The sequence below is a fragment of the Electrophorus electricus genome, chromosome 19, assembly GCF_013358815.1.
Source record: "Electrophorus electricus isolate fEleEle1 chromosome 19, fEleEle1.pri, whole genome shotgun sequence".
Lineage (NCBI taxonomy): Eukaryota > Metazoa > Chordata > Actinopteri > Gymnotiformes > Gymnotidae > Electrophorus > Electrophorus electricus.
Window position 1 is genome coordinate 13060007 of NC_049553.1, and position 24549 is coordinate 13084555.

General features: G+C 45.1%; 1 protein-coding gene across 2 annotated transcripts; it reads left to right on the forward strand.

Annotated features, from left to right (window-relative positions):
- The first annotated feature begins 8714 nt into the window (after positions 1-8714).
- On the forward strand, positions 8715-19808 carry LOC113585505 (BTB/POZ domain-containing protein KCTD1). Of its 2 annotated transcripts, XM_027023025.2 has the most exons (6): positions 8715-8859; positions 9328-9432; positions 12731-12909; positions 14417-14561; positions 15467-15772; positions 18608-19808. In XM_027023025.2, the coding sequence occupies exons 2-6, from the start codon at positions 9424-9426 to the stop codon at positions 18752-18754; spliced, it is 786 nt and encodes a 261-aa protein (XP_026878826.2). In that variant the 5' UTR covers positions 8715-8859; positions 9328-9423; the 3' UTR covers positions 18755-19808. The 2 variants fall into 2 exon arrangements, with proteins under 2 accessions (XP_026878826.2, XP_026878825.2); XM_027023024.2 differs by lacking the exon at positions 8715-8859 and having other exon boundaries at positions 9080-9432.
- Positions 19809-24549: the final 4741 nt, after the last annotated feature.

The following is a 24549-nucleotide window of genomic DNA, read 5'->3' on the forward strand; positions in this document are numbered from 1 at the left end:
TGGGGGGGGTTGACAGTGAGAATATGCTACTTAGGAAAAAAAAAACAACGCTATGGACATAATTTGCAAATAAATAAAACGTTTTCTAATTGTAAATGTTTCTATATTTAAAGATGAGCCTTTTTAAGTCGTTAATGTCTGATTCAGACAAGTCGCCTCTGTCAGAACCCTCATGTAGTTGCGTAATAAGGCCAGCAGATGGCATCGTAGACCAAGACGCTGCTGACACCGGGCTGCGCCTGCTTGTTTATTGTTGCCCACCAGAGGGCGTCTAGCGGGTCACTAACGAAGTCATTTTCGTAATCAATCAAGTATGTAAATAAATAGACCACAAACAGAAACATTGCATTCTTTGAGGATTTTATTCTCTGAGAAAAAAAATAGTTCATAGATTATATGGGAAAGCAAACCTTTTGGTTGAAATCATCATGTAATGAATAAATTCAAGTAAATTGAAGTTTAAACGCAAGTTATTTTTCCCAACAAAATGTAAAACAGACAGACGGAAGTGTGTCGAAAGATACCATTGATGGTTACATGAGTCCAAAAGTACTGCTCTAAATATTTACAGTGGAGATGGCTTACTAGTGCTTTTTAGTGCTGCATTCACTCACATTTATACCAAACCCTTTGGCTAACGTAGACCCACCCTCAACGAAGCCTTCAGTTTCTGACCTATTGCTTTTGCTTTTTTGAAGGATATCATCTTCTCAGGGTTGGGTGATGCTGGGTAAGACCAGATTTACAGCAGTGTCATTGGCTCTCTGGTCATTCCCTTTCTGCACCCTGTAACCGGTCCAAAACCTGTGCCTGCCCTCCAAGGCCTCCATCCCTCATCTCCTGAAGCCTGTTCTCCTGTTCCCCTGCTTCAAGTCAATCATCTTCAAGCCTAGTGAATAAGGGCATAAATCTGACATTGTGTCAATAGTTCTCATTATGTATACGATACGAGGCAGGGGGGCTCTACCCTCGTGGCGCATTCATCAAACTGAAAGCCGACTCCTCACCGTGCCAGGCATTCCAGTATAAAGCCACTAATCATACAGTCCCCCGTTAGTGCCACTAATAGCAAAACAAATGAACCGTGGAACTAAGGAGTTAAGATTCCAAGGTTCGCTCATTTTAAATACGCAAGAAGCATCTTCTTTTAAAGGCTGGCCAAGAAAGAGGGACTTTCAGCAGGATTATTTATTCCGGATCAATATCTGCCATCACCAGAGACATCTCGTTCTGAATGTAACTTGCAATCATAGACTGGATTCGTGTGAAGCGAACACTGGTCTTTTTTTAAATCCTTCTTCAAACGTGTTTGGTTACAGCTTTGCGTCAGAGTTCACTGTGTGGAGGATTCCTCTTATCTAGGGAGTCAAAGAGAATTCCATATGTGTCCGGACACCTCAAGCCTATCAGGACCCAACCTTACAATGCTACATCAGAGAGTGCAGCAGACCTGACCAGGCCACTAACCGAACACAGGACAACAGAACCGAATAGACACTCTAGAGTCAAGAGGCCAGAGTGAAAGAGCCATGCAGGAGACACATATCATGCATTTACCCTGACTGGCCTTTGCGTATTGGCCAGTTTATTTTTTGCGTACAGCCAATGCAGGCTGTTTCTGACAGCACTGTGGGCGTGTAGTGAAGGACAAATACGACTCGTGTTACTGCAGTCCTGCTTTTTTCACTCATACACACTATACCAAACAAAATGGTAACAGAATTATACTAACTTTTGTCTGCAGCCAATTTCTGTTTGGTGCTGTTTGCAGTCCCGCAAGGCTTCCCAGTGCTCTGGAGAGCTTGAGATGGCTTCCAAACAGAACTGGCAAAGAGATAAAACACACACCTTGGAAATCATTAGCAATTAATATTTGTGGGGATGGTGGAGAAATTACGCAGTTAAACGCCGGTTTAATAATTCACACTATAAACAAGAAAGTCTCCCACTTCCTTAATAATTTAGACGTAAGCTAATGTTGATTTATTCAGGATGGCTTGTGCCACCGGGGCCGCCTGAAGTTCTCACATTTGAATTAAAGTAGGACAGTAGCAGGCAAGACTGTAATAACATTTGTATAATTTTATTATTGCTCTCGGCTCAGTTCATTTCCTCCTCCAGTAGCAGCGTGAAATTGTGTGATTTTCCAAAGCGCCCCGAGTGGACCGCTGTGGGGTCGCCCGGCGCTACAGGACAGGAAGGACTGCAACATTCTCGCAAGCTTGTATGTGCACACACACACACACACACACACACACACACACACACACACACACACACACACACACACACACACACACACACACATGCACGTCTTCGTGCACATACAAACATGCGCGTAGGCAGTGCCGTGAGACACGTCCTAAAAGATTGATACACACAAAAATGTACAAGCACTGATGAAAGGTTACACAACACACACACACACACGTACATGCACACACACACACACACACACACACACACACATATACATAAAGCATTATTATTCAGGGACCTTGCAATGTCGTTCCAGTCACTGCCTAATAACTTATCCGGAGGAATGACGCGTCAATGTGACAGGGAAGACACCGACACCCTCTCATCCGGATGGGCTGGTAAATATTTCAGTGTAGCCTATGAGAATATGGCAGACAAAGGGGGACAAAATTAACCACAGACAGAAGAGTCTGGATCACTGCAGTTGAAGTGAATTATGTGCTCGGAGTCAGCAGCCCCACTAATCGTCTCTAAGCAATCTGAGTAATGCTCCAAAGTACAGTGACGCTCCCAGCTATACCTTAGTGTGACTTTCTATAACACGTCTTCCTGGACAGCGTGTTCCTAGAAAAAACGGGAGCTTGATGGAGGCTAGAATTGAATCCTGTACTAGATGTAATAACAATTAGTTAGCTGTTAAGACAAAACAGGCCTTTGTATACAAGAAAACCCTTGAATTGAACAATCCAATGCCACTCAATTAAAACTCAGCAAGCTTTCCCACTCAAACACAAGGGATATGATCTGTAATCCAAATGAACATCACAGGTTCATAACCATGTATTCAATATTTTGATAAAACAATGTTGCGCAACCGTTTTGGGGCAGAACACTACAATATAAAATTTCTGCTTTTCGGAATTGCAAATTTCTCGATAGCCAGTCTTACTGGAGGCCCGAGCACAGAATATGGCACATATATCATCCTCCAACACGCATGCTGTGTAGGATACGCGAAGTTTCAGTCGTGTAAGATGTTGCCACATTGTATCTTTTATTGAAAATGTTTTTCAGCAACAAGAAATAAAAGTTGCAGCTGAGCAATGAGCCTCCTCTTTCTTCCCCTTGTTGCTCTTTATAGAAGTGTAATTTTTTTTTTTTTTTTTCATTTTAGGAGTCGAATATGTAAACAAACAAGTTTAGGCGTTATTAGCATGTGTGCGGAGCACCTGAGTCCACCCAGGGCTCTGTGGCAGGATAAGGGTGGAGACCTTCTGATTGGTCTCCTCCTGGGAAACCTCCACCTCCCACTGCTTTCTCAGCCCCCAACCTCTGCTTCCCCTCTCCCCCTCCATCTACCCAGCAGCCCCCGAGACATATCGCGAGAGAAACAATGCAAATTAGCTGGAGCCCAAGTTTTGATGAAAGACATTTGTTTGGGTTAAGTATTCCTCTCTCGCCACTGGGGTCTGACTCTGGCGGTCGAGTGTGACGACTAGCCACCCATTCAATCAAATCTCCGTTAAGAAAGAGGCATAACGTGACCGAGCGGTTGCGGTGACGGATCGAGCTGACTTTGTCTGTTCATTCAGTTCCATTTGAGTGTTTTAAGTTTGGAAAAGGAGTCCTGAAAATGGAAAACGAAATCAGAGAGGCTTTTCACGTACTGCTACGGTACACGCGGTGTTTGACAGCACTCGAGCACTGGGCCCCACCGCGGAGCAGACAATGAGTGTTTACAGGAGTTAACCAGAGGAGAAGCTCCCCATTTGGGAATGGCCTGGTCGGGTTATTAGGGACATGTTATTATCCTCGCCCTCTGGGAATACCACATAATAGGATTACATTTTATTAGACCCTTTAAGCTTTACATTGCACTCAACCCCCCCCATATTTGTTTTTGATTGTACGTCCAGTAGATCTGATACTGGGGTCGGGGAGGGTTGTATTATAAGGTAATGGCGTTTGAATGGTATTGCAAGGCAATGTTTGTCAAGGCGTTTGAATGTGCCTACTTTAGTTCACCGCACTCATCAGGGAAAATTATGATTTTTGACAATTAGTTGTAACAATTATGATGAACGATGTGTCATGAAGTGTTGATCTGGTTTTGAGTAAACGTTTCAGCATGTATCGCCTCAGATAACTAAGAACAGACAGAAAGAGCACTGAAGAAAGTTGAAGACACTCATCTATGACACTCATGCTGGGAAAAACCTTTTTAAATCCAACTCTCAAATATTTCTAAAATCTAATACATTTTTCTGAAGTCTAACAATATATATATAATTTTCGGAATAATTTTAGCACAAGTTCTAAGTTCTGATCTTTTACTGTCCCATGTTTTTGAATATACAGTATATGTGTGCCTTAACTTACGCTTGTAAAATCTTCAGCATTTGAAGCTGCTTGTCTGAGTCCGTAACTAAAAGAACTTTAGTTTCCCTTCAAGGTACAAGTGCTGAGGAAATGACCCCACCAAACACCACATCACTGCATCTCATTGGCTATGATGTGGAGGGGCAGAGCTACAGGTCAAACCTTAGAAATAGATTATGATCTTGGGCATGTTCAAAATAAATGACAGTTTAAGTTCACTGCCTCTTTTTTCTTCTCAACTGTCTTCAAATGTTTATTCATGTCTTTTTGCCCATGGCAAGCAATGAAGACTATTCATACAGGTGTTCATTATTTTGTTAACATTACTCATGTTTCATTAATGCAGATGTTTATACTTTGTTAATGTTATATAATGATGTAAATAATATTAGCTAAGGGAACCTTAAAGTAAAACCTTAGGAAAAAGGTTTAAAAGTCAGGTGTGACTGCAAATGTTATGTGTGTTGTATTTAAAAGTCAGGTGCTGCTTTATATGTTGTATATATGCTGTATGTGTTGTATTTCAGCTGTAAATGTGCATGATGAAATGTGTTCAAAATATTTTTTTCTTATTATGGTGTAATAATGTACAGTATAATAATATGGTGAGGAGTTATTATAACTATCAGGGGTTTGTGTCCACTGACTGCTCAGTTTGTGTATGGAGACAGCGCAGCGATGTGATTATTTGCCCAGAGGGCATCACAGTGAATGCGGTTATAAAAGCTGTGGGATTTGTACAGAAAATGAAATTAATTATTCAAAGCACAATTGGTGCTAGAACAGGACAGCAGCGTCTCATCTGGGCATCTCACCACACCAGGCCACACGAGACGCAAGAGCCAAGGAGCTCCGGATTTAATCCCGCAGTAAAGCAGAGCTCCAACGGACAGCTGGCACAGACTGGTCTGACCCTGCCCATGCAGTTATTCTACATCACGGACACAGATACATAGACTGGCAGCTCATGCTTTCCTCAGCAGAGTTTAAACACGTCTGTTTTCTCATTAAGAGCAGACAGAGATGAAACAGAGCAGATTTATGGCGTGGTTTATACGTGGCTAACGTGGCATGTGTTAGGAGGCTGAAATAACACTGTTGGCTTTTGACTGATAAACAACACAAAACAACAAAAAAAAACAACAACAAAAAAATGGTACACAGATTTCTCTCCATGGGACGTGAAGTTCCACAGCCCTCCAAATGACTTCACCCACCTTTGAAAGTGCAGCTCTGCTTTTTAGGGCGAGCCACATCTGCAAGCCATCTGAGCCATTCATCCAGCAAAACATTATTCCAAAGGAATTCTCTCACAGCTGTTGCCACGGCAGCGCAGATCAGTTCCAAAGAAAACAGGCCTTGTTGTCTGAGACTTAAAAATACAAGGAGTGGAAACGGCCCTTCTGAAAACATGACCGCGACAGATCTCCAGCTTTACGTGGCCTGACCTGCCGTCACAAATCTTGCGTTTCATGCTAGATTATGATACAGCAACAACAGGTGGTTCAAACAACAACAACAACCGTGTCGGGTCCTATCAAAACTTCCATTATGTGGCCTCCCGTATGTTCACGCCGTTATGAGACTCAGAGCTCACCCAAAACATACAGCCGCTCACATCTCTGTGCTTCTCAGTTATTACTCCCATCTGGCCTGCCCTCCATGTGAGATTTTTCAAAGTGGCAAAATAGTGCCATAACTCACAAGTTATTCATAAATCCAAGAACCCACCAAACCAGAAGCATATGTACATACCCAGAGTGCACTGTGCATCCAGGCGTGGTGGAGGTGGGAGATAAACGCTAAAGCTGGGTACTGTTTCTGTGTTTATTGTGATATTTTGTGGTTCCTATTAAGTTTTATTCAAAAGAAAGAACAAGCATATTTACAATTGGTTTACATCTTTTACATCTAAATCTTTTTTAGGTCCAGTAAACACAGACTGATATTTTAGCTTGAGGCAACATTCAGCAGCAAAAAATACTAAAAGTTCAGGAGTTCTACGCTCACACGGCATTACGATCAGTCAGAATCATGACACACAGCTCACAAGATGATATTCATCACTCTTTTCATTTATAACGCAGCTTTTAGGGCAGAGGTATTAGGCTGAAAATATCAGATTTTGATTTGAATATCCAGAATTGTCATAACAATTTCAGTTTCATGATCTATAAGTTCACCTTCGGTGTGAATACATTGTCCATGCACTATGAACATTTAATCAAACATAACTGAAATGAGTTACTTGTCCTCTGTTTAAACAGCAGCCTTTATGAGCTATAACAACAAATCTACACCTCGCCCAGACACTGGCAGTGCTAGATAAGGCCATTAAAATCAAAGCTTTTAAGATTTGATAATTGTAGTCATGAAATAAGAAAATCAATTAAGCTTTCCAAATGTTCCTCTTCCCTAAAATGTTTTAATATTATATAAAAGTGGCTGAATTGTGACTGTAACAGAGCCAATGCAGCTGCATGCAGGACAGGAGAGAGAAAACAAACATGGCATTAGACTTTTCATCCGGCGCTGATCGTCCGCGGCTCACCCACTTCTGCCAAAGCACACGTAAGCTCACGGACAGGGATTCAGAGGGGCTTTTATTGTGACCCCCAGTATGTTCATGCCTGCGCGTGGAGTTCTGTCTCCTCTGCTCCACCTCGTCAGCGTTCCTAGCATACGTACAGTACCGTGCAGGGAAACGGCACACGGAGGTCAAAGTGGGGAACATGTCTGTTCCCAGATTATCACTCAAATCCCCGCGCCAGGCCGTTTTAGAGGTGCCTGAGCTATCCTAAATATCCCACAACTGGTTCCACACTATCAATGACACATTATTAAAAGCTGCTCACATGCTAGTATGAGGATAAGATTCATTCTAACCATGTGCCATTTGACTGAGCGCCTTCTGATGAGTAATGGTATGTATTTGAACATTAGATATGACCTTCTAACAGCCATAATCATAGCAGAGCTCCTAACAAAAACATTCCTCAAGGAAAAGCAGGCGATATTCTGGCAAAATGGATATCTAAGAAGATGCATCATCTCCTTCCTGGTATGATACATTTGCCCACCCAAGTGTCCGACAAGAGGGACTTATTCTCCTGCACGAAGAGCGGGAGATGACGTGAGCTCCACAGGGGGCTCGTCCGGACGCAGGGTGGAAGTCCTGGCACTACACACAATAATCTGTGGATCACACACCACCCATAACTCATACGACTCACCAATGATATGCATCTCAGGTACGACACAACATGCTTGCCATGTTAAAAGCAGGCCATGTCTTTTTAATAATTAGGGTATATTTAATGCTTTTTTTTTTTGAAAGAATGCTCCTGAGTATGATCTATAAATCAACGAATTACTGGTTATTTGCTATGTATAAACCTGAGTTTAATTAGAACTATTAATATGCTATTTTGCCCTGTATTTTTCTTTCCCTACATTATGCAGTATGTCAGAATAGGGGGCATTCCCTGTTAAAATCATGACAATATAATTCATTCTAATTCATTCGCCTCTCTGGTTATTCAGTATGTGATAATACTCAACAAATGAAGATTTACTATAATTATCGATTTGCAAAATTTAGGAGAAGCCCTCGAACCCGTTTTTGACTAATGGCATTGGCCAGCAGGGGGCGACAGAGAGGGCCAAGTTGCAACGCCCTCACGAGAGGGAAGTGGGGCTTAACGCATTGAAACATGTCTGATTGACTGGGAGAGCTAATGAAGTCCATACAACACCGTTACCTGCATTTAATTAAAGAACATCGCCAAAACCAAAAATGCAACATTACACACAAATAATGAATGCACCTTTACCCATAGTTTGAACACTACACATACGGCGTGCTATCCTGGCTTTGTTCCAGAAAAGAGAAAAAGACTTTATACTCGTATGGCGCTATGCCATTTAGTGTCTGCATCCCGCAGTTTAAAACTGAATGCTTGGGAAGCGCCTCAATTTTCTTGAAATTATGCATGGTTGAGCATTTGAAATGAGCTGCTCGCAGGCGCCCCGGGCGCTGATTCAGATTTGATTGGGGCAAGGCAGGCTATGAGTGCCTGCTTCGCTTACACAGTCACGTCATGGTTGGAGCTTGGCCACACGGAGGAGAGGGAGCACGGAGCAAAAAGAAATCAGCTGCCCTTTTCCTTTAAGCACTCATTCGTTTATTTGAAAATGATGATTCTTTGCAACAAGTCCAACGACCTGCTTGGTCCGCCTGGTGTCCATCTACACTAAAGATTCACAGACCTTGATAGATCTGTGGGTTTGTTTTTTTTTTGGTTTTTTTTTTTTTTTTTAAATCAAAAGTCTGACTAACAATCTATATAATTGTCCTCATCTGCTGCTTTTCCTCTCTGGCAACGAAAGACTCCATCCATTTGCAGAAATCGCCCGCGGGAATGTTACATCAAAACTAATCATAACGATTAAAATCAGCTTTTCTGTGGGAGAGCGGGGCAAATAGGCAAGTTGCGGGCAGGGGAGAAGCGCTTTGGTGCGGCCAAACGCCACTGCCTTTAAACTATTTTATGTAGGAATATACAAATCTAGCGTAAAGGGAGAGGTATATTTTCAGTGTAGCTGGGCTGATCCATCGCCAGGAGTTTTATTTTGCAGATTGGTTTAGACTAGGCAAGAGACATGAGCTAATTGTATCCTGATCTTTGCCTTGAGGGGTTTCGAAGCCCTGAAGCAAGTATTCTCTGTATTTTGTTCTGTCTACCTTAGCCGAGCTATTGCATTTCTCACTGGCGTAGGAAGGGAGGCAGATCGCGGGCGAAATCGGAGGCAAAAGGTGTGCAAAAAGCAACTTTATGTCCATCGATGTTCCAGGTAAGGGGGATTTATTTGCTTGGCTATTATTTCCGACGCTGCTTTGACTGGGACATTGAACGCGCAGTCGCTTTTACGCATGTGCCAGACGCTTGAGCGCCACACTTCCAACCCAAAAAAATATTTAACCACTTCCTGGATGTTGAGAGCTGTTTATAAACTGTATTTTCAGAGCCGACAGTTGAACGGAAACGTGCGATCCGTAAATTGGCGTCTGCATATTTCGACTTACGCCGAAGAGCTACCGCAGCCTCGTCCACCGTGTGAACTACGGGGCGCGTTACCGACGGCGCCTCGTCTCGCTGTCGCCTTTTTGCACGTTTATCGCCGCGGTTTTCCCATTTCGGGCCACTTCCAAGCTCGCTCTCTGTCCCAAAGCAGCTCCGTTTCCTGGATGCCCCAGATTTGCGAGTGAAAGGCGCCATTGTGGAGTCGTGCGCCTAGAGGCTTTTCTTATTTTGTAAGACAGGAGGCACCTTTTCCACGCCACGTCACTGCTGATTCAGTGAATCGCTCCTTTGTACGTGCCGATGCTTTGTAACGAGAGCTGCCTATTGGAAACTCTCGCTTTTCTTCCACTCGCCGTCTCGTGTTACTGACCCTGACTTGATCTGAGGAGCTGGACGCGCACTGTCCTGATTTTAATAATTGGTCGTTATCATTTGAAATACGAGGGATCACGTTTAGGTTGCGAAGTAGCGAGGAAAGTATGAATGACCCCAGGAGAAGAACTTTTTAAACACTTCTTTGGACTTTCCATGGACTTTATGTTGCATGGATTGTGTTTCTTTAACTTTACGATTTATTGATCTGATTTCTAGCCGATTTCCCTGTTTTCGTGGGGGAAACGGGGGCAGATTGTCTAACAAGTGAAACGTTTTGATTCGCATAGTCAGGCTGTCGGTTGCTGGACAGATCCCTCCGTAAGGAGTTCTTTGGGAGTTCAATGGTGGAGTATGAACGACATGCGCCCCTTTCTCCTGCATACGGATTCCTACTAGCCTACAGGCCAAATCATACACCTTGATCCCTGCATCCCTGATCCCACCAGCAGATTTTATTGTAAGGTACCTCTTCCCAAAACGGTGTGTTGTGGGGCCGGCGGTAACTTGCTGATTGAATTTAAAGACCTCCAGAGTCTGTTGGTTTCCCGGTCGGTCCGTTAGTGCGGACCGACGCGACGGTTCTGGAGGCTCGGGCTGCCACACGCGAACGCCATGCCGGCTGTCGCGCTTACGGAGCGTCTAATGGAAAAAAAAAAATTCTTTACAGCAATGAAATGCAGTAGAGGTCGCTGTTGTTAGAGTACCGACCAGACGGGTCACCTTAAGTCTCGGTTCAACCCGCTCGCTCGAGACCTGTCATAGATGTTGGTCATGCTCACGAGCGCGTTGTCCCTGCTCCAGTCAAAAACATTGCTGGAAGAAGTCTGGTGATGGACGAATAATGTCCTTTAAAAGCACTTAAGTGTAGCGCAGGAGGATTGCTCTCAACAATCTGCAGTTCCCTTCGTTGTGTGCGGCCCGGAAGGTGGTAAAGACAGTGGAGTTTTCACTGACCCCTGCTCCGTGTTGCTTATCAGACATAATCAGTTTAATGCCGCCGATTGAATGATGGAAATAGACTTTAATCAACTGACCATATAATGTATCAAAAGTATTGACAATAAAATGTACTTTTAAAATACATTTATTCCGACTCGGCTATATATCCACTCACGGATCTTTTAAAGCCATACAGAGCGTTGCTTTTCTTGGAAATTCAGCCTGTTTACGCACACCCGTTTGAAATGGTTTAAAAACTAAATTAACAAAATCTCTCTCTCTCTCTCTCTCTCTCTCTCTCTCTCTCTCTCTCTCTCTCTCTCTCTCTCTCTCTCTCTCTCTCTCTTCACTGACTGACTGACTGACTGACTGACTAAGCGTGTTTTGCTGAGTCTTCATGCGTAACCGTAACAAGTAATGCTGCTGTTGACAACAGACAGTGGAAAACTAGAGTCATGTGCTGGACACAAACTTTTCCTCTGGCTCCCACATACAGCGCAGCCCTCTGCCGTGCCAGACTCACTAACTCCAAGTGACAATGCTCCAGGGTGGGGGGTCAGCACACAGTCTGTGGGAATTAGTAAAGGAACAAATTACCTGTACCGGGAGTGTGATGTGTGATGCCTCATTTCTGCAGCTTAACCCAGGTCTGTCCTTTGAAGAGCAGCCTTGGGTGCCCCGAGGGGACCCTGGCAAACACCCCTGATCACACACGCGCGCACACCTCACTTTTAAAGCTATGCACGGCTTCTGCCAGGGTGCTCTTATCAGCAGCAGTCCAAATGCCATGCAAACGAAGCAGTGCGCAGAGAAGGCCTCCACTCTGAGGCAGGCTTAATTGGTAATTGGGGACCTAGGTGTGAAAGCCACACCTCTGGCTCTGACCAGGAGCCAAACGTGGACGTGTTTGAAAAGCTCTGAGTTTTTTTTTTTCTTTTTCCCCCTCTTCTTCTTCTTCTTCTTCTTTTACTGGTAATTATTGCAGTGGCAGCTGCAGTACAATTTTTATTTTCCATTTCTGGGGCTTCAGTTTTCTTCTTTTTTTTTGTATGTTTGTTTTTGTTGACTGCAGTGTATAAAGTGTTCAATGGTTCAGATCGCAGCCTTGTAAATTTTGGTGTTCGGAGATCTGGTAACGCAGTGCCACTTGCCAGAATGATGAGACACTAGGTACCAGGTCAAAAGGTCACTGCCTCTTTATGCGCAGGCGGTGCTGTATTTGGAAGCTTTTTTTTCCTCCTTATAACCAGGCAGGTCTTATTCATGCAGATCAGAGTGAACTTTAACCCTGGAGAGAGAGATGCCTAAAAGCATGGGATCCTTCCACCATGTTCCTAATCCTAATCCCAATCAGGAACGCCTTCCACCGTGTTCCTAATCCCAGTCAGGAACGCCTTGTTTGGTCTGTTCTGACAGGTCTTTACGATTGTTTGACATCTCATGCAATTTTCTTGCCTGCCTTGTAAGATTGGTTAATGAACTTGATGAAGTAAAACTGTTGTAGTAAAAATCTTTAAATGAGTAACAGTATTATCAACAGCAGATGTGAATTTGCTACTGAATTGAATACATGACTCTCCAAAAAAGCAATTATTTACAAATAAGATTTTAATGGAAACAGAAACAGTTTTGTTCAGTGGTATTATGTTCACAAGGGGCACAACATTCACATTAAAGCAATCTCACCTGTGGTCAGTAGTGCAGAGTCATCTGTTCCTTCAGTAATGAGTTGCATTTTTTAAATCTGTCATAAGGATAACCGCTCCAGTATGTCCAGACCGATGATCAACAGGTCCCCGGCGTCACCGCTCAGCAACCAGGGCATACCCACCCCGGCCCAGCTCACCAAGTCCAACGCGCCCGTGCACATCGACGTGGGTGGACATATGTACACCAGCAGCCTAGCCACGCTAACCAAGTACCCAGAGTCCAGGTGAGGTTCCCACCATGCCCACTTTAGAGGGCCGGACAATATGGCCTAAAAAACTCGATTGTCATGTTTTCTGAGATGACTTATTGACGGCGATATTTATGGTCCCGCAGTGAAAACATTTTTTGCAAACTCTGTTTATAAAGCATGTACGATATTTTGCATAACATTTTAATGTACATTTATGTTTTTTGTTCAGTTTACGATACAAAATGTATATTGGTGCTTTTGTTATAAAATCATACCTACAAAAAGGCAAGTTCTGTGTCATGTCTGAAACCTGCAGTATTTGATGTTTATTTTTAGCTTATGCAGCTGTAACGTCTCTGCAGCTCCATCCTGTGGGTTACAACCCTATAATGTCTCTGCTGTGCTGTTCTAAAATTGTCAGAATGATGAAGTTTGGCCTTTTAGGGCCTTAACTGGACTCAGTTATGATACTACAGCATGTTACATTTAAAATTCTGGATGACTGTTATTTTCATGTCAAGATAACTGTACTGTCAAGTTAACTCTTCACGTGCATTCATAAAAAAGTCAAATCATCTTGTACATGAAGAGGTTTGGTCTATGCCAAGAAACCAGGGACTGTACCAGTGCATGTTTAATGGAATATTGACTGACTCTCCGATAAATGGGTCATGTATGCAAGTCAAGGGGCCACTTTCAAAGCCACAGGAAAAGGGGGAGAGAGAGCGAGAGTGCGACAGCAATAGATAGACACTCTCTTTCTCTCCGAGTCTCATTTGGACCCAGTGCTCTGAACAGTTTTGTGTTGATTCATTTCATCAGCTAATTTAATGAGCCCACTCAGATGTGTAAGGGTAGAAAATGTGATGCAGAACCACAGTGGATTGGCTGCAGTATTTGTATTTATTAATCACGGAGCCGAATGTGAGACAAAACGGCCCTTATCTGGGTCTGACGGGGGTCTGGTGTGTCTGTGTGTTGCTCTCGTTAGCTGTGTGACTCCACGCCATCACCTGTGTGATGACACAATGTGCTTATCAAAGACTGACTTCCTTCACAAGCTCACGTTCAGCCCTGACTCCACGCTCTCGGACTGAAGCGCCACGTCTCTCAGAAGCTCGGTTCTGCCTCGGATCTGTATTCTTCCTCCCAACACACACTCAGCTCCTGGGGTGGTTGGTTTTAGAAGCAGCCATGCTCTAAGGGTGGAAGAAGGTTCATAAATACCTTTATGAAAATGCCCCCGTACACCAATGGGTATAACATTTCCACTCCAGATTTGTTAGCTTCATTGTTACTTAAATTACATTGTTCTCTTTGTCTGTGAGAACAATGTAAATTAGAAATAAATATGGAAAATGTGACAGAAGCATCTCTCTCTCTGTCTTTGGACTTAAAAACATGGTTTCAGTTTGAAAATGTGTATCTGTGCACTCATTACTGTCACAGTCAGGTGCTTCTGTATTTCACTTTTCCTCTGCCTCCCTCTCTCTCTCTCTCTCTCTCTCTCTATCTCTCTCCCCCCCCCCCCCATGAGCAGGATTGGCCGTCTTTTCGATGGCACGGAGCCTATTGTTCTGGACAGCCTGAAGCAGCACTACTTCATTGACAGGGACGGTCACATGTTTCGCTATATCCTCAACTTCCTGCGGACGTCCAAGCTCCTCATCCCCGACGACTTCAAAGTGAGCGAGAGAGTGAACATTTCAGTGCATGTGGTCCGCACGTGTCGTACACACTATCATTAGCCATACTATTCAAAGACCGGTTGGCCTCTTTCTTAGGTAACTTAATAAGTGCACTATTACAGACTGTAGCCCATTTGTTGACATGGACAAATCATACCATACACTTTGCAGATGCCAAAACATGGGATGGACTGTAACTGTACCCCTAGAAGGTGGTACAGCGCTGTTTGTAATGTAGTGTTTTGAGTGTATGTGCTTGGCTCTTTGCTGATTAAACTGTATACACACTCAAAGGTGTTGGGACACCCAAATGGTTTTCCAAAGCAATCCAGCTCTTGTTCTGTCCACGAGACGCATTTGCATTCCAGTGGCTAACTCCCTCGTGTCATTTAGCCCTTAATTACAAATTTGCCCTGGGAGAAAATAAATAATCCCATTATCTGATGGTCTGTCCGTGAAGAAAGTATGTCGGCTAAAATAAGCGAAGCCTCGAGAGTGCCATGGTTCACGTAAAGGGTACATTTTTGCAGACACAATCTTGGAGAGTTTATGGGCAGCACTACTGGTTCGTTTTCCGGTTGTATTTAAATAGCCTTTTTTATATCCTCTCGCATTTAACTCGTTGGTGTGTTTTTTTTTTTAGGCTTTTAGATTGATGCTTCTAGCCCAGCTTGCTAAACATATTTGCATGATATGCACATGCACAATCTGTTGGCTTGGCCACTCATCTGAGATGCTGGAAAGCATGACCTCTGCTGTTCCCAAACACACTTAACTCGTCTGTACTGTCAGAGCGACGAGCGCGCTCTGCTTGGCTCTGGATAAGTGCGCCTGCCAAGCCGTCGACGTCGTCGCGTGCCCGGTGTCCGTCTCGCTGACTGAAATGCGTTCGTCTCGCGCAGGATTACCACCTGCTGTATGAGGAGGCGCGCTACTTCCAGCTGCAGCCGATGCTGGCTGAACTGGAGCGCTGGCGTCACGAGCGCGAGCTGAGCCGCGTGGCGCGCCCCTGCGAGTGCCTCGTGGTGCGCGTGGCCCCCGACCTCGGCGAGCGCATTTCTCTCAGCGGGGACAAGGCCCTGATCGAGGACGTCTTCCCTGAGATCGGTGACGTCATGTGCAACTCTGTCAACGCCGGCTGGAACCACGACTCCACGCACGTGATCCGGTTCCCGCTGAACGGCTACTGCCACCTCAACTCGGTGCAGGTAAAGAAGAGATTACAGTGGCCTGGCAAACAGCAGGCTCTAGCAATATTTACTTCATTATAAACCTGTTTATACACACACACACACACACACACACACACACACACACACACACACACACACACATTAGTAACCAAAGCATGCCCCATGTTTTTCTCCTTTTATCTCATTCAGCTTAGGTAGTTTAATACAGTATGAGTAATTACTGTATCTATTTGTATGAAGGTGGTGCCAGTAACATGAAAATATCTGGTGGTTTGTTCTTTAATGTTTAGAATGGAGGTAAAAATACCATATTGTGATTTATTTTGCTACATGCAGATTTGACCTGCCATATTTTTTGTCAAAATTATTGTTGGATGCTGTGACTGCTATGGTGTATGGAAACATCCAGAGACACTGGCGTGCAGGGAGACTGGTCGGCATACAGGGAGACTGGATGGCATGCAGTGAGACTGGATGGCATGCAGTGAGACTGGATGGCATGCAGTGAGACTGGATGGCAACTGGATGGTGTGCAGTGAGACTGGATGGCGACCGGTTGGCGTGCAGTGAGACCGGTTGGCGACCGGTTGGCGTGCAGTGAGACCGGTTGGCGACCGGTTGGCGTGCAGTGAGACCGGTTGGTGACCGGTTGGCGTGCAGTGAGACTGTTTGGCGACCGGCTGGCGTGCAGTGAGACTGGTTGGCGACCGGTTGGCGTGCAGTGAGACTGGTTGGCGACCAGTTGGCGTGCAGTGAGACTGGATGGCATGCGTTGAGACTGGCCAGGAAGCTCACAGCACAGAGATTCTGGAGTGACACTCTAGAGCTCATTTGCATACTGCTGCCTTCTGCAGCGTCCAAACCGTGGAGGGTAGCACTGCGAATAAAGCTACTGAAGTGCTACTTTCTGAAGTCTTAGTGTTGGAGTCATTATAAAGTAAGGCTGTATGTATCAGAAGCAAAAGGTTTGACTGTCCAAACGGCCCAAACGCAGGCCTTTAAGTCTGACCAGGGGCTGTAATGTAATGGGTAACAGTGATTCATAGTGACGCAGTACAGAGGTATTAACTACGCTCTGCAGAGCAAGCACGGCATGATACTCATATGAAGCACAGAGAGTCACAGACTAGGTAGTACTGACGCGTATTACTAATGCATAAAGGAAGCAGTACTGACTGCTTTGTGTGTTGGTGTGTGTGGTTTAAAACTCTTTTTAAAATTCAGATGTCTTATCAAATTTGTGTGCTGCTTGTGTTTTCGTCCACTGTAAATATCAGTGTAATTATGAAATGACACACGCCATCATCTTGTCCGCTAAACCGTTCATTCTCATCTTTCTTTTGCCACCCATTTCTATTAAGTGCACCAGTTCTGTTTGGTCTCCATAAAATGTTTAGGCTATTTTAGAAAAGCCTGCCTTCCTCTGTATCCCCAAGTGAGGGGGGGCGGGGGACAGTCACATTAACAGCAGCACATGAGGACACACACACACACACACACACACACACACACACACACACACACTGGCAGGTAGCCCTCAAGCACGGCCCGTAATCCTGTTTGGTTATTAAAGTGAGCCCTGCAGTGGATGCTGTATCTGCGCCTAATGGTGTCAGGAAGTGTGTGTGTGTGTGTGTGTGTGTGTGTGTGTGTGTGTGTGTGTGTGTCTGGAGGGAGATGCAGGGGAGGGACTGTCGGCAGAGCGAGACCTTTGTAGTTTTGGCGGGGGGTTGGAGCCTGAAGCGACTGGACATGGGGGCCGAGGGGGTTGGGCTTGTGGGGTTCCAGCTCAGAGATTTTGTGCTTCCAAGTGGCACGGACTCTATTCCCTGGAGGCGTTTGATGGAATGTGGTGATTTTGGTGCCCCCCCCCACCGGTCACACATGGATGTCTGTGACACACACACACACACACACACACACACACACACACACACACACACATATACACATATATATACACATGCATGTAGATGTACAGTTGTACTGATCTTGTTTTCCTTTGTTTCTTTACTTGGAAAGACATTTTTAAAAGCGTGTCCAGTGTTTGAGTAGCGACTGCACCAGCCAGTTTTCTGAGCCTTGACCATTTATTCTCCTGAGTTCATGTCCACTTCCACATACACCTGTGATTTCATCAGGTTTTGTATACACCTGTGATTTCATCTGGATTTGTATACACCTGTGATTTCATCAGGTTTTGTATACACCTGTGATTTTTTTTTATTTGCCCCACCAGATTTTCAGTGGATCTCATATTTACACATTCACAGCAATTAGAATTAAAATGATGCCTGTGAGATGTTATTGTCTAAGCTTAGGCGGCGGAGAAAGAGCAGTATTTCAAATTCTGTTTTAATTCTGCCTATTAATTCTGGATTAATCCTAAATGTAATGGATTTGTTAGCGTGTCGGCATTTGCCTTCAGAGTGTTTTTGGTTCATAGTGAAACTACTGACCCCAGATAACAACTGAATTGTACTCTCCTGCACAATGGTACAGACCCCACACAAGACTTGACTTCTCATGGGGTGTTGTTTACCGTGCGTTGTGGTTGTGTAATGTGTTGTACTGGTGCCATGCCATGTGGCAGTGCATGCACTGTGGAGTGTTCGCACGTGTGTGTGTGTGTGTTTGATGTATTTAGGGTGTGTTTGCGTGTGTGGATGTGTGTGTGTGTGTGTGTGTGTGTGTGTGTGTGTGTGTGTTTGGTGTTTTTAGGGTGTGCATGCTTGCGTGGGTGTGGGTGTGGGTGTGATGTCTGGTGTTTTTGGGGTGTGTTTGCTTGCATGTGTGTGTGTGTGTGTGTGTGTGTGTGTGCTGTCCTCTCACATGTGTGTGCGTCAGCAGGTGCTGGAGCGGCTGCAGCAGCGAGGCTTCGAGATCGTGGGATCGTGTGGCGGAGGCGTTGACTCGTCGCAGTTCAGCGAGTACATCCTGCGGAGAGAGCTACGGCGAGCACCCAGCAACCGCATAAAACAGGAGCAACTGGACTAGACCACTCACAGGCCCCCAAACTGCCCCCAAGGGCCACAAAACAGCCCTGCAGGCTTACCAAAAGGAGAAAAGGGCCCTAAAGGGTCCCAGAAGGTGGCAGGCACTTCAGCAGTGCCCAAACATCCCACCAGGGTTGGACATTTATTTTGATCATTATTTTTTAAAAACTAGAAGAACAAACATTTGTTTGGTGTGTTAATCCTGATAGACGCCTCAGCATATTCAGTGACCCCTGATGACCTTTGGGGTGAATTGTGACTGTCCGCTCGAGGGCTCTGTTGAAAACATTGTCCCTTTCCCCACGTTGAGTTTGTTTTAAAACTTTGAAATTTCAACAGGTGAAGCGCAACACGCATTAAGATGAGCTTAAACAAAGTCGTTCTGTTTGCAGTGCTATACAGTATACAGTATATATAAATATGTATATATTTTGCTATTTCATATAAAATTTGACTCATGGATATTCCTAACCTCTTAAAGTATGAATATTCATGAGTATTATTTCTTAATCTGACATTGATAGATTGGCCATCAAAACACCTTTATCTACAAACCTTCACCGTTTTGTTTTCCCATATCAAAGTAGGCTTTTCTTCTATGTTAAAAGGTGCAGGCAAATATGTACTTCAGTTAATCGAAATGCAGCAGTCAGTTTCTGCTGTTACAGATAGTATGTGTTGTGTGAGAGAATCCTTACTCCGGTAGAAAATCGACCATAAGACCTATACTGTGGCTACGTAATATGAAGGGAACATTTTACGTCTCAGAAGCCCCAATTTAAAATGTACAGAAGGTCCAACTAATTTACTCGTAATTTATAATTGGTACGATGTTCATTCACAGACTGCAGTGTCTTTCGATTGTAAGTATGTTTTTCGTTGACCTCTGACTTCTTTTTGACTGAAATTTGTAATGGTCCACAATAAAAGTGAAGACTTTCTGAAAGCTGTCAAACTGAGCAAGTCATGCTGGTTTATCTCACACCAAGCCCAGCTGCTCTAAATCATGAAGAATGTAGCAAGCAAATGCAAAATAAATTGGTCCCACAAATTTTCAGCATTAGTCTTGTAGTTATTTATTAATTCTAGGGGGGAAAGTCTTTATGTTGTTCCTTTTATAGGTAGTCAGGAGTGTAGTTGACTGGATATCGCTCACAGAGACGGTATAGTGATTTGTACTGAGCAATTGCCTGTCTGTCTGTCTGCCACTTTCTCACTTTACAGCTGCCTGCTGTAGAGGGTCATGTGTTTTGTCTGTTTAAGGGAATGATGAGCTGTTAATTGCAAGGTCTTAAATGGTCTTTATTGCTTTAGGGAAAGACGTCACTACTTTGTCAGACTCTCTTTCCTGTCGGACTCTCTCGTCCAAGTAGATTAGTCAACTTCTCCGTGTTGAAAGCAGATGAAAAAAACAGGAAAAGGTGACCAGCGTAATATTTGGGCTTGTGAGGCCTCTCTAATTCCCCTCGCCACAGACTCATAAAAAACAGCTCAAACTCTAGGCTCCTCCTGATGTGTGGATGAGAGCAGAAAGCTCTGTTTCATGTGTCCTTACCCCAGGCAGTGGTACCTCAGAGGAGCTCGCCACAGCTGGGAGGGGCTTCCGGGGCTTCCGGGACTTCCGGGGCTCCGAGTGCAAAGCCTGCCGGAGTGCCAGCCCCACGTTCCCCTCTTAGGGCAGCACTCCGGGATCTGGAGCTGGTCCGCAGAGAGGGGCAGAGCTGAAGGTGTTTCACTTTGCACAAACAAGGAGCCGTGGACGTGGGTGGCTTATACAAGGTAGGACCCCTATAGGCGAACTGGGGCACTGTTGCGGAGCTTCTGTCGGTCCTAATTTGCGGAGCGGAGATGATGTGAAGTGCAGAGTGAAGTGTGAGGTATGTGGCTTCTCTGGCTTACTGAACTGGACCAGTCCATAAGAGAAATGGGTTTAGGTTCGGATTTTGGAGCACCCGTGGTTACGTACGTGACCAGGGCATGGTGGGGTGGATTTTCATGTCCTTAGGTTCTACCACTGCACTACCGTTCTCCGGATTGTTTTATCTTTAGGAGCCTTTTTTATGCACATCATGATTTTCATCCTGGATTATTATTTATGTTCTTTTCCTGGTTCAACATCCCTCTTGTCTAATGGAAAAAGATTTTGTGCTATTTACATACTAAAGAGAAGGGCCATTGACTAATCCATCAGTAGAGTCGATGCTTGATATGAGAGCTATACATAAAGATGGCCAGCATCTGCATCCAAGAGGTGAAGCTGTTGATGATGTACCACCGATATCAAAGCTTGTATTATAATGCCATCAAAGTCCTGAACTTTATCCACCACCAGCTCTTCTTGGGCAGCTGAAGTCAGAGCTGGTTTGCTGGGCACTTCCCAGGTTTCATGCCAGCCAGTCAAGCGACCGTCCTGCGGCCTCTCTGCAGTCCCGACCGACGAGGAGCGGCGTCACACGCAAGCCCTTCCTGGACGTCTCCCTCAGTGGGACGCGGCTCGGAGCCCTGCCCGGAGGCCCATCTGGCTTTAATTGCTTTTTGCAGCGTCTCGCTCCTCGCCGGTTTCCGTGCTCCGCCCATGCTCCCGTGCTCCTCGTCCGTGTTTCAGTTCAACCCTGGGTCTGCTGTCACCGCTACGCCAGCAGAACCCACTGTGACTGGGTGGAGCTGTGTCATACTTCAGCTTACAGTTACACAAGCACTATTTCCAGGTGAACTATTTTTGGTGGAGAACATGGGCTGAGTTTTTTTTTTTTTAAACCGCCCTCTTGGTAGTGAGTGGTTGTCCGAGACTGCGAAACCTTTTGTGGAGAAAACGTTTATCCCCTTAAATGGGGGCAGAGGTCTCCTGACCCCACTCACCCTTTGTATAGCTGGGGGTGCTTTGCTCAGCTGAAGGACAGAGCAAGTCCACTGGTTCATTTCTAGTATTGGAAGCTGAAAAGACTATAACCTCTACTGAATGAAGCTCACCCTGAGACAGCGCAACACTGATGGCATATTAAAGCTCAGCGCGGGCTCTGCCAGGGAGCTCATTTCAGAGTGTGTGTGTGTGTGTATGTGTATGTGTGTGTGTGTGAGAGAGAGAGAGAGAGAACTTGGAGAGCAGAGCTAATTCCAGTTTCTCAGTACTGTCGCTTGCTAAAATGAGATCCCTTCAGGGAGTATCTTTCCTCCAGCACTTAATCAGAAAACAACTTTTCCTAATTACAGCCAAATATCTGTTCTATTATTCTCACTTCTGCACACTATGATTTTTGGATCATTTTCTGAGTTGTGTTGAGTAGGTGTGCATGTTTTATTAAAATCTACCACTGACTTGCCTCAGATCTGTATTCTGCCTCCCAACACACACACACACACACACACACACACACAGCTCCTGGGGTGGTTGGTTTTAGAAGCAGCCATGCTGTAAGGGTGGAAGAAGGTTCATAAATACCTTTATGAAAATGCCCCCGTATGCGTTCATTAGTCCTGCACAAATGGGGCAAGGGCGCCTTGTTCGTTTGCTTGATGAATGCTTTGGTAAATTATCTAAGGCCTTCTAGCACTCCAAGTCAGATGATGATTTGTTGAACTATTTAACCAAATTCAGCCCTTACCAAGACAATAACTCATTTTTAACCCCACAAAGTAGATGAAGAGATCACATCTCAAACATTAATTGCCCTCGTGACTAATGTAGTGGTTGGCAGGACTGGAAGTCCCTGCTGATAAAATGAGATCATGCTGTTTTTCCTTTAGATTAGTGCAGAGTGTAACTCTGTCCAGTTGGAGTGACAGCTGGGTGTCTGTTTCTGGGGCTTTCCTGATTGAATTCAAAAAGACAATGTGTTCTTGCGAACTGGTACACCCTCATGCATCAGACACCACGTTGTGGTGACGACTTGTGACGAGGTGTCTACAATTCAGCAGAGTGAGACCAGGTATCTGAAGTTTAATAACCAGGTGTGCGGCCTGCGACCAATAGTTAGCCTGGAGCACAGACCTGCGTGTGGGTGGGAGCCAATCAGACAAGCCCAGAAGACCCACCCCTACACTGTTTGGTTGTGGCCTGTAAGTATCCGAGCCCAAGCCATCCCCGAGGAGACCTATAGTTCCCACACGCATGGCAGATTTCCAAGCAGAGGGTGGGGGGGGCAGTAATAACCGACGTACAGGGGCTTTTGCATTGTTTATTTATCAGCATAGCTTCAGGCCATGCCGCCATCTCGGTGAGACTTTTTCGGCTGGAGCACATTGGCTGCAGGGCTCCTTGGCATGTGCTTTTCCCGGGAATCATTTATATTCCACTCTTGAGGTTAGAGAGGAACATGAGATTGGGGAGACAGTCGAAACTCCGCCGCGATGTGGCCCCGGGCGTGCCAGAGCCACAGAGCTGGTACGTTATGGAGAATATTAAAATAGTTATTTATTACAGATTCCAAAAGTCTGTGCACTCCTCGAGCCGGGCCGGCATCGGCTCAGTGGCCCTCCGCTGCAGCGAGAAGGCAAACTGATGCAAGCGCTCCGGCAAACTTTCTCATTCACTTGGATGTGTGTTTATGGGATAAGAGCTTAGCGGCCAAACTCTGTTTTCAATGCACTCGTCTCATCTGCGCTGTGCCCTGGAGCCAAGTCTAGCAAGAGCACCATAAACACACCCATCCCCGCGCACACACACACACACACAAAGGCATGTGCACTATCTCTCAGGCGTGCGCACACGTGCGCACCCTCCTAACTTCCTGTGCGGTAAACACACCTTCTCCAGCATGTCCTCATTGCCATTCGTCCTTCATTTAGCAGGGTAAGTGCACCTGGTCAGCAACTCTCCCCGCAGCTCATGGGCAGACGCACGGAAACCTGCTCATCCAATGTGTTTGTATGTGCTTGGGTAATTCGGTTGCTTGCCATTGGAGAGACTGCCCATCCATCACGATGGAGCATCGCCCCAAGGCGTTCCTCTAATACAGAGGACAGACATGGTCCGCGGCTATGTGGGACACAATGGAGGTCTTTCAACAGACCTATAAATACATGGTCTGTCAGCGCGGCATGCCCACTGGCGCATGCAGCCCGCGCTGGGGCCTCAGGCCACCCATCACTTATGTTAAGATATTCAGCTGCTCGGGGCCATGACTAAGGCTGAGTTCATTTCAAGCTCTCATCAAAACCAGAGCTCTGCCGCTCTCTCTCTCTCTCTCTCTCTCTCTCTCTCTCTCTCTCTCTCTCCTGCAGTCATGTGAATAACTAAATACCAGGAGAGTGGAGAGAGAGAGAGAGAGAAAGGTGGGGGGTGGGGGGGGTGGGTGGAGTTATTCATTATGATTGAAAGCAAAACCATAGCTGAGCAACAGAATTATAGAAAATAAGGGGAAACGTTGTTGACCGACGGAAAGCCCTTCGGGAACGTAGCAGTCGGGTGATGATATGGAGAATACAATGGCTGACAGTCAGAAGACAATGAGTACATGACATAAATCTGGATTATTACGCTGTCACCCAGATATCTGAAGTGGCTAGAAATGTTAATGACAGCCTCAATAGTCTGATCTCCAATCACGTTACTGGCTCATTCATTTAGCAGTTCAGATTGGTTTCTGGATATTATTGCGGTGAAACTCAATTTTGTTTAGGCAGGTTTACATTCATTTTTGAGCAGCGTTAGAGTATTTTCCTCACAGGATATTCATCTTAAATCCTGACCCCTCCAAACAATCTGCGCTTCACATGTTCAAGAGCAGACTGCTAATCCAAAGTTTATAGAAGGACTCGTATGAATTTGCAGCCATATTATCTGGCCGTACAGCAAAG

Excerpts from the sequence above, each read along its gene's own strand:
- LOC113585505 (XM_027023025.2), top strand. Across the intron at positions 12,910-14,416 it reads ACCAAGTACCCAGAGTCCAG|GATTGGCCGTCTTTTCGATG; the intron begins GTGAGGTTCCCA and ends CCCCATGAGCAG. Across the intron at positions 15,773-18,607 it reads GCCACCTCAACTCGGTGCAG|GTGCTGGAGCGGCTGCAGCA; the intron begins GTAAAGAAGAGA and ends GTGCGTCAGCAG.